This window comes from Ranitomeya variabilis, chromosome 2 (assembly GCF_051348905.1).
Source record: "Ranitomeya variabilis isolate aRanVar5 chromosome 2, aRanVar5.hap1, whole genome shotgun sequence".
In the NCBI taxonomy this organism is placed as follows: Eukaryota; Metazoa; Chordata; class Amphibia; order Anura; family Dendrobatidae; genus Ranitomeya; species Ranitomeya variabilis.
The window spans coordinates 595,872,462-595,886,407 of NC_135233.1; the positions used below are offsets into that span (position 1 = coordinate 595,872,462).

Genomic DNA, 13,946 nt, shown 5'->3' on the forward strand with positions numbered 1-13,946 from the left:
CTAACTTTTTTATTTGCATAGTGTCAGCCTCCTAGTGGCAGCAGCATACACTCATGGTTTCTGTGTCCCCCAATGAAGGCTCCGAGAAGCAGATTTTACGGTAAGCAACCAAAATCCTGTTTTTTGTGGGACAAAAATGATTTTTTATTTTTATGACTCTGTGTTATAAACTGTAGTGAAATACTTGGGGGTTCAAAGTTCTCACAACACATCTTGATAAGTTCCTTGGGGGGTCTAGGTTCCAATATGGGGTCACTTGTGGGGGGTTTCTACTGTTTAGGCACATCAGGGGCTCTGCAAAAGCAACGTGACACCTGCAGACCAATCCATCTAAGTCTGCATTCCAAATGGCGCTCCTTCCTTTCCGAGCTCTGCCATTCGACCAAACGGTGGTTCCCCCTCACATATGGGGTATCAGCGTACTCAGGACAAATTGGACAACAACTTTTGGGGTCCAATTTCTCTTGTTACCCTTGGGAAAATACAAAACTGGGGTCTAAAAAATAATTTTTGTGGAAAAAAAAAAGAATTTTTATTTTCACGGCTCTGCGTCATAAACTGTAGTGAAACACTTGGGGGTTCTGTCAGGATTCCTGACCGCTGCTACCAATTTGTCACCATTCACACCGTGTCCGTCACCCCTACGTCACGGATCGGGGGACTTTAGGCCAACAGACGGCTATCACATGTGCAGGGGGGCTTATCTTAGGTATCCCTCCACTGCTACAATGTGATAAAAAAACACACACAAGGCTATTGACCTCTTAGTTTACAGCAGGGGCTTATTCTAGGTATTCCACTGCTCTTCAATATACCATGAACTGCAGGGATCTATGAATATCCCGCTTACAGTTCGACTTAAACCTTGCAGCTCTCCGGCGCCCCCCTTTACCCTCAGGTCAGATTAGGTACTGCACCTAGGATAATTAGTCGCCAGAAAGGCTGCCTGCTATGTACTGGCCATTGGGCACGCTACAGCGAGGCGATTTAACTACTCCCGCTCAGGCAGGACCAATAATTATCAATGTCGCCGTCGCTACAACGTCTCCAAAAGGCACAGTGCACACGATAAGCTGCCACCAGCTTCGATTAAACGGGTCCGAAGCTAACCCAACACAGTAGCGTAATTCCCTTCAAGAGACAGGGTACGTTTTAGAGCAGGAGAACGAATCTAGTATTAATTATTATACTCCATAAAGTTTAGGCAGTGCTTTATCAAAATATTTTACAAAGATGTTAGAAAAAGAGACAATTGCAAATATGTACAAGGTAATTATAACATAAAAGGATTAAAGGAGAAAAGATAACACTCACATGTTCTCAGAGTATTGCAGGCAACCAGGCTAGTGGAGTTTCCATCTGTCCCAATGCATCAGTAGGTCTGGATAGACAGCAGACAGACAGCCCAGGTCAAAACTTAAAGCTGCAGCCTGTGACCTCACCAAAAGGGCTGGCTTATCCAGACCCTCCTCTCTGTTCAGTCTGAGTAATTCAACCTTAAATTTGTCTACTTTCTATAACTCCGCGACAAAACATGTCATAGTCATAACACACCCAGCATTCATCTCGTATTAACGCTGGCATTCTAATGAGATCAAATATGTCCTATCTGTGATGCATATTTACAGAGAAATCCCTACTTCTTTACCGGATGGAGTTAGAAGCCCGTGTTTAGAGTGATGGATAGATGCTCCGAGGGACATTAAGAATATATATTTTCGTGTTCCTATCTTACATGGTTGGCCTAATATCTTACAATAATGGAACAAAAGACTTCCATGATTCAGGAAGTTTCCATACCAGTTATAGCTGGACAAGAGCTTAAGTCTTCCCAAGCGATTGTAAAAATTCATTTGGGAAGGGTATGAGGGATTTGGGAGCTGAAAGTCAGGAATGTGCAGCAAGAAGCAATAAACCCTTCTGCACTCATTGACAAGACAAGCGAAAACACAGAGTGAAGGGGGGGGGTCAATGCCCACTCTATGTGTGCTGGCAGAGAAACTAAACTTATATGATATTTCATACCATATCGTGACAGGTTCAAAGCTCCCACAACACATCTAGATAAGATCCTTAGGGGGTCTACTTTACAAAATGGTGTCACTTGTGGGGGGTTTCAATGTTTAGGCACACTCCAAATGCAACATGGCGTCCCATCTTAATTCCAGCCAATTTTGCATTGAAAAGTCAAACGGCGCTCCTTCCCTTCCAAGCTCTGCCATGCACCCAAACAGTGGTTTTCCCCCACATATAGGGTATCAGCGCACTCAGGACAAATTGCACAACAACTTTTGGGGTACAATTTCTTCTGGTACCCTTGGGAAAATAAAAAATTGGGGGCGAAAAGTTCATTTTTGTGAAAAAATATTATATTTTACTTTTACGGCTCTACATTATAAACTTCTGTGTAGCACTTGGTGGGTCAAAGTGCTCACCACACATCTAGATAAGTTCCTTAGGGGGTCTACTTTCCAAAATGGTGTCACTTGTGGGGGGTTTCAATGTTTAGGCACATCAGGGGCTCCCTGTTGTGAACTCTATTTCTGGGCTCCCTCTTGTGGTCACAAGTGGTACTGTGTGAGTGCTGTCTTTCTGCAGGTTTGTGACTGGCATCAGCAGTCTCGTTATCTGTGGGCTGGTTTTCTATTTAAGCTCACTTGGACTCTCAGTCTATGCCTGCTGTCAATGTATTCAGTGCTATTCTGATTCCTTCTGACTACCTTGCTCCCAGTCTCTTCTAGAGAAGCTAAGTTTCCGTTTTGTTCATTTTTTGATCATCAGTGTTCTATATGTTTCTTGTCCAGCTTGCTAATATGTGATTTCCCAGCTTGCTGGTAGCTCTGGGGGGCTGAGTTTCTCCCCCCACACCGTTAGTTGGTGTGGGGGTTCTTGATTTCTCAGCGTGGATATTTTGGTAGGGTTTTTTACTGACTGCACAGTTCGCTATCTGTCTTCTGCTATCTAGTATTAGCGGGCCTCATTTGCTGAATCTGTTTTCATTCCTACGTGTGTCTTTTCTCCTTACCTCACCGTTATTATTTGTTGGGGGCTTCCTATATCTTTGGGGTTATTTCTCTTGAGGCAAGTGAGGTCTTGCTTTCTCTTTAGGGGTAGTCAGTTTCTCAGGCTGCGTCGAGACGTCAAGGATTTTAGGCACGTTCACCGGCTACCTTTAGTGTGTTTGGATAGGATCAGGTTTTGCGGTCAGTCCAGTTACCACCTCCCTAGAGCTCGTGTCTATGTTTAGTTACTTAGCTAGTATTTCCTGTGATCCCCAGCCACTGGGATCATAACAGCTCCCCAACGCAACATGGCGTCCCATCTTAATTCCAGCCAATTTTGCATTGAAAAGTCAAACGGCGCTCCTTCCCTTCTGAGCTCTGCCATGCACCCAAACAGTGGTTTACCCCCACATATGGGGTATCGGGGTACTCAGGACAAATTGCACAACAACTTTTGGGGTCCATTTTCTCCTGTTACCCTTTGTAAAATAAAACAAATTGGAGCTGAAGTAATTTTTTGGTGAAAAAAAAATTAAATGTTCATTTTTTTAAAACATTCCAAAAATTCCTATGATGCACCAGAAGGGTTAATAAACTTCTTGAATGTGGTTTTGAGCACCTTGAGGGGTGCAGTTTTTAGAATGGTGTCACACTTGGGTATTTTCTATCATATAGACCCCTCAAAATGACTTCAAATGTGATGTGGTCCCTAAATAAATGGTGTTGTAAAAATGAGAAATTGCTGGTCAGATTTTAACCCTTATAAGGCCGGGGACACACTTAACGTATAAAAAAACGGTCTGTTTTTCACGGCCGAGAATCGCACAAATGTTTCAAAAACAGTGATCCGTGTGCAGTGCGAGGATGCAATTTCCTCGCATCAAATGATCCGTGTGACATCCGTATGGCATCCGTATGCCGAGATTTTCTCGCAAGCTTGCAAAACCGACATCTAATGGATTTATGTGCTCAAATGTTCGGGAAAACATATATACAGTGTGTATATATATATATATATATATATATATATATATATATATATATATATATATATATATATATGTCATTGAGACACATATATATATATATTCTGTATTTATATTTCATTCAGCGCGATATCTGTGAACAGCCGGTAATTCAATTGCCGGCTTTGCATTTCTCCTTCACAAACCCGACAGGATATGAGACATGGTTTTCATACAGTAAACCATCTCATATTCCCATTTTTTTTGCATATTCCACACTACTAATGTTAGTAGTGTGTATGTGCAAAATTTGGCCGCTGTAGCTGCTCAAATAAAGGGTTAAATGGCGGAAAAAATTGGCGTGGGCTCCCGCGCAATTTTCTCCGCCAGAGTGGTAAAGCCAGTGACTGAGGGCAGATATTAATAGCCTAGAGAGGGTCCATGGTTATTGGCCCCCCCGTGGCTACAAACATCTGCCCCCAGCCACCCCAGAAAAGGCACATCTGGAAGATGCGCCAATTCTGGCACTTGGCCACTCTCTTCCCACTCCCTGTAGCGGTGGGATATGGGGTAATGAAGGGTTAATGCCACCTTGCTATTGTAAGGTGACATTAAGCCAGATTAATAATGGAGAGGCGTCAATTATGTCACCTATCCATTATTAATCCAATTGTTTGAAAGGGTTAAAAAACACACACACACATGATTAAAAAGTATTTTAATGAAATAAACACAGCGGTTGTTTTAATATTTTATTGCTCTCTCATTCCATTTTCAGACCCTCGCTTTGCAAAACAATAAACACACAATATACATACCCTCTCTGATGAACTGTCACGTCCCACGAAGTAATCCATCTGAAGGGGTTAACTAATATTACAGGCAGAGCTGCGATAATCCACTCGCTCGTGCCTGTAATCCCCGGGTGCTGAAAGGAAAGCAGTGATCTATACTTACATTCAGTCGCGGTGATGCGCCCCTGCTGGATGTTCTCATGAACTGCAGCCTGGGAACTTTTTCCCACGCTCCAGGTCATATGACTGGATGTTCTCATGAACTGCAGCCTGGGAACTTTTTCCCACGCTCCAGGTCATATGAGGACATCCACCAGGGGGCGCATCACCGCGACTGAAGGTAACTATAGGTCATTGACCTACATTTCCTTCAGTCGCGGTGATGCGCCCCCTGGTGGATGTCCTCATATGACCTGGAGCCTGGGGAAAAGTTCCCAGGCTGCAGTTCATGAGAACATCCAGCAGGGGCGCATCACCGCGACTGAATGTAAGTACACATCACTGCTTTCCTTTCAGCACCCGGGGATTACAGGCACGAGCGAGTGGTTTATCGCAGCTCTGCCTGTAATATTAGTTAACCCCTTCAGATGGATTACTTCGTGGGACGTGACAGTTCATCAGAGAGGGTATGTATGTTGTGTGTTTATTGTTTTGCCAAGCGAGGGTCTGAAAATGGAATGAGAGAGCAATAAAATATTAAAACAACCGCTGTGTTTATTTCATTAAAATACTTTTAAATCATGTGTGTGTGTGTTTTTTAACCCTTTCATACAATTGGATTAATAATGGATAGGTGTCATAATTGACGCCTCTCCATTATTAATCTGGCTTAATGTCACCTTACAATAGCAAGGTGGCATTAACCCTTCATTACCCCATAGCCCACCGCTACAGGGAGTGGGAAGAGAGTGGCCAAGTGCCAGAATTGGCGCATCTTCCAGATGTGCCTTTTCTGGGGTGGCTGGGGGCAGATGTTTGTAGCCATGGGGGGGCCAATAACCATGGACCCTCTCCTGGCTATTAATATCTGCCCTCAGTCACTGGCTTTACCATTCTGGCGGAGAAAATTGCGCGGGAGCCCACGCCAATTTTTTCCGCCATTTAACCCTTTATTTGAGCAGCTACAGCGGCCAAATTTTGCACATACACACTACTAACATTAGTAGTGTGGAATATGCAAAAAAAAGGGGATATGAGATGGTTTACTGTATGTAAACCATGTCTCATATCCTGTCGGGTTTGTGAAGGAGAAATGCAAAGCCGGCAATTGAATTACCGGCTTTTCTATAGAACACCGCTGCGTATTTCTCGCAATGCACACGCATGGTCCGTGTGTAATCCGATTTTTTCTCGCACCCATAGACTTGCATTGGCGAGTCTCGGCCGAGATACGCTGACAATCGCAGCCTGCTGCGAGTTCCCTCGGATCCGAAATACGGTGGAGAAAATATCGGATGATGGGAGCTGCACCATAGATTAACATTGGGCCGAGTGCTATGCGATTTTTTTATCGCATAGCACTCGTCCGTATTACGGTCTAGTGTGACCCCGGCCTAACTCCTTAACAAAAAAAAGTTTTGTTTCCAAAATTGTGCTGATGTAAAGTAGACATGTGGGAAATGTTACTTATTAAGTATTTTGTGTGACATATTTCTGTGATTTAAGGGCATAAAAATTCAAAGTTGGAAAATTGTGAAATTTTCAACATTTTCGCCAAATTTCCGTTTTTTTCACAAATAAACGCAATAAACACCTATAAATAGCGAATTTAATTACGTCTAAGCAATATTAATCATACACACCAAAAAGGGATGCTAGACTGCACTAATAATATAATGTCAACTTTATTAAAGAACAGGTAAAACCGAATACATAAAAAATGAGACACCACAGAGAACAGACACAACTGGAAGGGATGGCTGGAAAATAAGTGGCTAACATAGAACAACTACCTCCCAATACGATATCAAAGCAGATAGTAATAGCACTCAACCAGTTCCAAAATATAACTACCGATATGGTGACTGAAAAAGTGCAACAGTGCAATCAATCAGACAATAAATTAATAAATATTCACAAATGTGAGGTAGTACCAAGTGGTATACTATATATTATATATTATAAGAAGTATGTAAAAAGCATCAGTCAGCATATCGGAAAGTATATCATACATCCATTAGTACATACCAGGAGGAACTTATTTACCTAATAGATGCCACCAGCCAGGGACCCGACCACACCCAACGCGCGTTTCGCTAGGAAAGCTTCGTCCAGGGGTCCTGGTCCATAGTTGTTCTATGTTAGCCACTTATTTTCCAGCCATCCCTTCCAGTTGTGTCTGTTCTCTGTGGTGTCTCATTTTTTATGTATTCGGTTTTACCTGTTCTTTAATAAAGTTGACATTATATTATTAGTGCAGTCTAGCATCCCTTTTTGGTGTGTACAAATAAACGCAAGTTATATCGAAGAAATTTTACCACTATCATGAAATACAATATGTCACGAGAAAACAATGTCAGAATCGCTAAGATCTGTTGAAGCGTTCCAGAGTTATAACCTCATAAAGGGACAGTGGTCAGAATTGTAAAAATTGGCCCGGTCATAAACGTGCAAACCACCCTCGGGGCTTAAGGGGTTAATGTAAAGTGACCTGACAGAAATGACAAATTGTATTCTTACCACCTAAATGTCGCTGACTTCTGAACAGACCACTGTAGCCGTCAGACTCTAAGGCGGCTATTTGGCTGTGGCTAACATCAGGACCACACAATCGTGATATCTGGGTGACAATGAGGTTAAATAGGAAGCCCCCACACTATGTTAACCATTTATATGATGTATTCACTTTTGACAGCAGCATCTAAGGGGTTAAACAGATATGAACGGTGCTAACGCTGATCGTGGCTGATTCAGCAAGTTGTCAGTTATAGTGTCCAGCCGACAGCTGCTGGATTGTCACCTGTATGGGGATGCTATTCTTATATCTCAAGTCAGTAAAAAGACGTATTGCCGGTCATTAAGGGGTTAAACCCCAGTTCTGCACTCACCATTCTGCTGGTGCAGTCACTGTGTACATACATTACATTACTGATCCTGAGTTACATCCTGTATTATACTCCAGAGCTGCACTCACTATTCTACTGGTACAGTCACTGTGTACATACATTGCATTACTGATCCTGAGTTACATCCTGTATTATACCCCAGAGCTGCACTCACTATTCTGCTGGTGCAGTCACTGTGTACATACATTACATTACTGATCCTGAGTTATATCCTGTATTATACTCCAGAGCTGCACTCACTATTCTACTGGTACAGTCACTGTGTACATACATTGCATTACTGATCATGAGTTACATCCTGTATTATACCCCAGAGCTGCACTCACTATTCTGCTGGTGCAGTCACTGTGTACATACATTACATTACTAATCCTGAGTCATCTCCTGTATTATACCCCTACATTACATTGCTTATGCAGTATTATGCTCCAGAGCTGCACTCACTACTGCCTACCATTGGTGTTATCCCCTGGGAAATCCTCCTGATTAACCTTCGTTTTCTGTTGTTACTTTTCATCCTGTGTTTATGTAACATTATATAAAACGTTCCGTTTCCTGACCGACCACCAGGTGGCGCTCTCTGACAGCACAGTCTCCAGTCTCGCTTACAATAAGGCACTTTTTCTTTTTTTCCCATAAACTTTTCCTGCCTTATTAACCCTTCTTTCTCCAATCCATTATCCTTGACCGTTCATAGGTAGATGTTGGCCATTCGCTTTAGATTTTATCGCGTTATGTAGTCACTCCCCCGAAGAGCTTGCAATCAATCTAGAATTTTCCTGTAGCAGTTAAGTGTCCCCCTGATTGCCGGCTTCCAGGGTACATTGGTGTGCGACAGGGTCAGGAGGGTGGTGCTTGGAGGGTGGGATTTGGTGGGTTTGGTAGGGGTGGGAGTCTTTGGGGAGGTACCACGCTCACTATTAATATTGAGCCTATATAGCCAACCTCCCTGATTGCCGGTAGACGCTGCGGTCCAGAGTTCTGCTGCTGAGCCGCTCACTATGTCCACGTCACAGAGGCTGGTGCTGGTCCTCGGCGGAGCTGGTACTGTTGGGTCTGGGATTGTGAAAGGTCTTCTGGAGAGAGGTAGGGCCGAGCTCGTCTTATGGGACAGGCGGCCGATCTCCAGTCCTAAGCTTTGTCCTCGTCTTGTGCCGCAGGGTTCCAGGTGGCCGTGATTTCCCGAGATGACGCCCGCTTGGAGAAGCTGACGAGTTTTGTGCCAGCGCAGTACAGAGAAAGTCTTCACACCCTGGTTGGAGATGTGGGTAAGACCCGTCTAGGAGAAGCAAGGAGGCGTCACACCTGTATGTCTATGAACAATGTTGGGATTTCAGCTCTGGAGCACACACTGAATCGCATTTGTTCTGTTTGTCCTTTATTTCCATGCACAGTCTGTGATCTTACTTTCTGCCCAGGGGAGGGGGTCGACTGCGGCGCTGTCTGGCTCGCTGACCCCATTTTTTGTGTTTTGGTTTTGTGCAGGCTCGGAGCAGGGAGCACAGGAGGCGGCAGCGGCTCTGGTCAGCAGAGCAGGAAAAGTGACCGATGTGGTGTCTTCGCTGGGATTCAGCTGGTGGCAGGGTGGTCCGCCACACACACAGTCGTTGCAGGAGCTGCAGAGGGTACGGTGCCAGAACTATTTCTTGTTATTACATTGCATGTAGCTGTTACCATCATCCCTGCTGCATGGGGTTTGTATGAAGAGCTGACAGTCTAAGGTAACGTTCACATTTGCGTTGTTGGGCGCAGCGTCATCGACGGATACCGACGCATGCGTCATGCGCCCCTATCTTTAACATGGGGGGCGCATGGACATGTGCCGGTATGCGTTGTCAAGCGTTTTGTGACACATGCGTCATTTGGGCGCAACAGTCAAGGCGCAGCCGACGCTATATGATGCAGTTTTTTCTGCGGCAAATTTCATGTTAACGTCGAACGCATGCGTCACAAAACGCTGCGTTGTGTATGCGTTATGCGTTGCGTTGACGACGCTGCGCCCAACAACGCAAATGTGAACGTAGCCTAAGTACGGAAGGACGGGCACTGAGCTTGGAATTGTACAGTCCTATGTAACTGACAGGTCGCATATTGCCACGTTGCAAGCACCGGTGCTAGATGAGATGCTCATATGTACTGCACGTTACTGACTGCTCTGCTGCACGTTACTGACTCTACTGTATGTGTACTGTAAGTTACTGACTCTGCTCTGCTGCACATTACTGACTTGGCTCTGCTGCATGTGTACTGCACGTTACTGACTCGGCTCTGCTTCATGTGTGCTGCACTTTACTTTTTGCTCTGCTTCACGTTACTGATTCAGCTTTGCTGCATGTGTGCTGCACGTTACTGATTTGGCTCTGCTTCATGTGTGCTGCACTTTACTTTTTGCTCTGCTGCACATGTGCTGCACGTTATTGACTTGGCTCTGCTGCACATGTGCTGCAGGTTACTGACTCGGCTCTGCTTTACGTGTGCTGCGCGTTACTACCTCGGCGTTGCTGCACATGTGCTGCACGTTACTGACTCGGCTCTGTTGCACGTGTGTGACCCACTCATCACCAGTTCATCTCCACTACATCTTACAAACTCGGCACTGCTGTATCTGCAGTCACACAGCCGGACACTGCTTGATAGACAGGTCCACATATTGCCGGAAATTAAGTAGCAGGTAATTTGCTCTGCGCCGTTCATAACATAAAGGACAAAGATCGTCAGACTGTGCAACAATGGGCGGATAGAGGAAGGGGCAACAGATCTGCACAGACTGAAGGGGTGATAATAGGATCTGCAACAGACATATACAAGATATTCCACCAATTACAATCATAATGTAGCAGAGCTGGACGGTTTTCTATCATATACCGATATATCCCGTCACTGCACTTTGTGCCGAAATCATAGATTCTCAACGTTTCCCCGAACTTCAGGAATGAATGCAGATAATGGCATCAGCTCACGGATCCATTCTGTCCCTGTAGGTGCTGGATACTTTACTTCTGAGCACATTCACGTCCTGGAAGGCTTTCTTTCCCTTGATAAAAGATAATCCAAGTGGAACATACACCTTTATTACCGGTAGGTGATTGTCAGAGGGTCTGTCATTGGTTAATAAAAAAAAAATGTGTGTATATGTATGTATGTGTGTGTATGTATGTATGTGTGTGTATGTATGTGTGTGTGTGTATATATATATATATATATATATATATATATATATATATATATATATATATATATATATATATATATATATTTTGTGTATATATGTGTTCCGATCTGAACTGTCAATCATCAGGAGCACATCGGTCCCCGGCACGAGGCTAGGGAGCTCTGTGCTCCTGAAGATCTATTAGTGAATGTCTGCAATGTCCAGTGTATTTTATGTGAAATTCATGCCGTTTTTCATGTGACCCTAGGGGGCGCTGGCGAGCGTTTGCTTATGCCGGGCACTGGATTCCTAACCTTGGGCGCAGCGGGAGCGCTGGCGTTTTCTCAAGTGATCCGGGAGGAGTATCCTGATGTTCCTTGTAAACTGAATGAGGTTAGTGCTAAATTTGGGAGGGATGTAGGGAAGGAGTTAGAATTTTGATGTAATAACATGGATCATTTTGGGTCAGGGAATTATTCCAATGAACGGTTGTAGATCATATGGTTCCAAAATTGGCTGTTTTTTGCCGTTATCAGGTAAAAATCAACATGGGGGTGGCTCCTCCCGAGCGCCTCGGGCCCGGGTACGTGAGTCATTTGGAGGTAGGAGAAGCCGTTGCGTCGTTGGTGGAGAAACGGAGGGTGTCCCACACGGTGCTCTGCGCCAACTCCACCACCGACCTCAAGACACTCATCTTAGAAGGGAAGCTGTGAGAATTGGGCACACCAAACCTGGTTCATATCCCATATGCACTGCCACAAACCCATCTACCACCACTGCCAAGACCACCACTGATCCATCTCCGGAGCGTGGGTTTTCTACATGCTCCCTATGGGTCGGAGATCCATCAATTAAGGGGCACCACCATTTTTTCCAATCCCTTATGGGCACGGAACCAGCTGCAACCTGAACAATCCCTTGAAGAAAGTACTAATCTGGATCTGTTCTACTAAGCCGCCGACGGTTTAGGACGACGTGTAAAATCCAGCTTGTATTATCTTTTTTTAACATTTTTTTTTCCTCTGGGAGTTTCATAATGACGAGATAATTTTCATACATTCATCCCCTGCCCATCTGTCGTAATCTCTGATGGCTCCTACCAGCTTTATAGATATATAATATTAACCCCCTTGTTCCCGCTTTTTTACCAATCCAATCTCCGATTCATGTGAATTCAATAAATCTTGATGAAATTTTATTTTTGCATGTTCGTGCCTGTGATCCGGAGTGATTAATCTGCTCATCTGCGGGTCTTACAGTCCATGTTGGCTGCAGTGATCCGAAGATCCATAGCTGGGTGATGGCTGAGGAGAAGATGGGGGAATTTCTGTAAATCGCAGCAAAATGAGGTCACAGATAGAAAAGCTTATTCATAAGCTGAGCTGGTCCAGCTGGCCTGCAAGCCATTCTCTTATGTGCCAGCTTCCATGTGCATGCCACCTCTCCTACTCGCACACATGGCATCCTGCCCATTGCAAACTCTGCTCAGACCTTTTGTCCTGAATCCCATGGCCCGGTTTTACCTTTTTTTTTTTTTTTTTTTTTTTAGGTAGGTTGCAAAATTATCTGCATACCCCCAATAACGACCCTGCATGCATTAATCTGCAGGACTCCAGGTTCCCTACTATCTTTAGGGAACTGAAATATGGGCAGAAAATGCAAACATCTTGCGGATGTTGCCCTGTAGAATAAAGTGTCATCAGCCAGCTGCATGATGCACACATTTTACCATCTCCTCTGATTTTTATGCTTTAATGACTTTGGGATCATCAAGTACCTTAAAGGGCCACAGTTATAGCCAGATTTGACTCGAGATAGATGGAGCAGTAATGGGCACGGAAGACACCCCGTGTCTTGGCAATAGGAGAGTTAACAGCTATCCATGCAATAGGTGCTAACTTGCATTCTTGGTACAATTCCTTAATAGTTTAACTGTCATCGTATAAAAGTGTTTTTATATATAACAGGTATGGCAATAGTGTTGATCGATATGGTCTGGGTTTCAGGAACCCACCAATCTCTGAAATCTGTAGCTCCTGCATGAGCTGCGCGGTCTCAATAGTAAGTCCGTACCCAAGATTCTAAGAGAATCTATAGACCCATGCTCATGCAGGAGCTGCTGACTTCAAAGAGGTGTTTTGACTAGTAGTGGGGCTTTCAGGATCTGGACCCCCACTGATCAGCAATGCTTTACTTACACTTTAAGCCTCATTTCTCGCTTTCAGAGGGTGTGTAAAGTTGTTGTTTTTTTTTTTAACGGGAATTTGTTAGCAGGCTTTGGTCATGTCCTCTGAGAGCAGCATTGATGTATAGGCAGAGACCCTGATTCTGGTGATGTATCACTTACTAAATGTATTGAAACACAACCTAGTATTATCAGCAGGAGATTATCACTACAGGACTAGGTGGCTGGTGTCTCCTGGTCCAACCACACCCCCGCCAGTGATTGGCTGACTTGTGTACACTTACAGAAAGCCGCCAATGAGTGGTGGGGGGCGTGGTTATACAGAACTCCACATTCGAGTTATGCAGCAGAGAAAACTGATCCTGCAGCACAATATTTTCAGAATTTCACACAGATTACAATTGAATTCATAAGAAAAGACTCCCATATTCCTCCTCTCTCGGGGTACAGTGGGCTCTGGATATCGCTCAATTACAAATCTGGATGACTCCCATTCACACACGGCATATTTTTGCACCACAGACTTGCTTGCACCGTAAAAAAAAAATAAATCCGCAAATTTGGATTTGAAGATTTTACCTTTTTTGCAAGGCAAAGGATGCAACACAAAGGTGTGTGCAGCAAACGAGCATATTAGGGAACATTGCAGGAAAGTGATGTTTACTTTACAGTTTATAAGTCTTCTATATTTATATTATTGAATGTCAAAATAAAAAAATTAAAAATAAAATAAAACCAGTACTGAGGACGCCGACAGCTCCCCATGGCTAAAACTATAAATAAA

At 44.1% G+C, this 13,946-nt stretch overlaps 1 protein-coding gene across 1 annotated transcript; it reads left to right on the forward strand.

Annotated features, from left to right (window-relative positions):
• Positions 1-8,757: 8,757 nt before the first annotated feature.
• On the forward strand, positions 8,758-12,175 carry LOC143807183 (uncharacterized). The gene is made up of 6 exons (XM_077288464.1): positions 8,758-8,912; positions 8,987-9,094; positions 9,312-9,451; positions 10,808-10,904; positions 11,246-11,370; positions 11,514-12,175. The coding sequence occupies exons 1-6, from the start codon at positions 8,828-8,830 to the stop codon at positions 11,688-11,690; spliced, it is 732 nt and encodes a 243-aa protein (XP_077144579.1). The 5' UTR covers positions 8,758-8,827; the 3' UTR covers positions 11,691-12,175.
• Positions 12,176-13,946: the final 1,771 nt, after the last annotated feature.

What these genes read in the sequence shown, in the direction of transcription:
- LOC143807183 (XM_077288464.1), top strand. Translation starts at nt 8,828, where the DNA reads ATGTCCACGTCACAGAGGCTGGTGCTGGTCCTCGGCGGAGCTGGTACT. An exon ending in GAAAGGTCTTCTGGAGAGAG is followed by an intron (nt 8,913 to 8,986) that starts GTAGGGCCGAGC and finishes CTTGTGCCGCAG; the next exon opens with GGTTCCAGGTGGCCGTGATT. An exon ending in CACCCTGGTTGGAGATGTGG is followed by an intron (nt 9,095 to 9,311) that starts GTAAGACCCGTC and finishes GGTTTTGTGCAG; the next exon opens with GCTCGGAGCAGGGAGCACAG.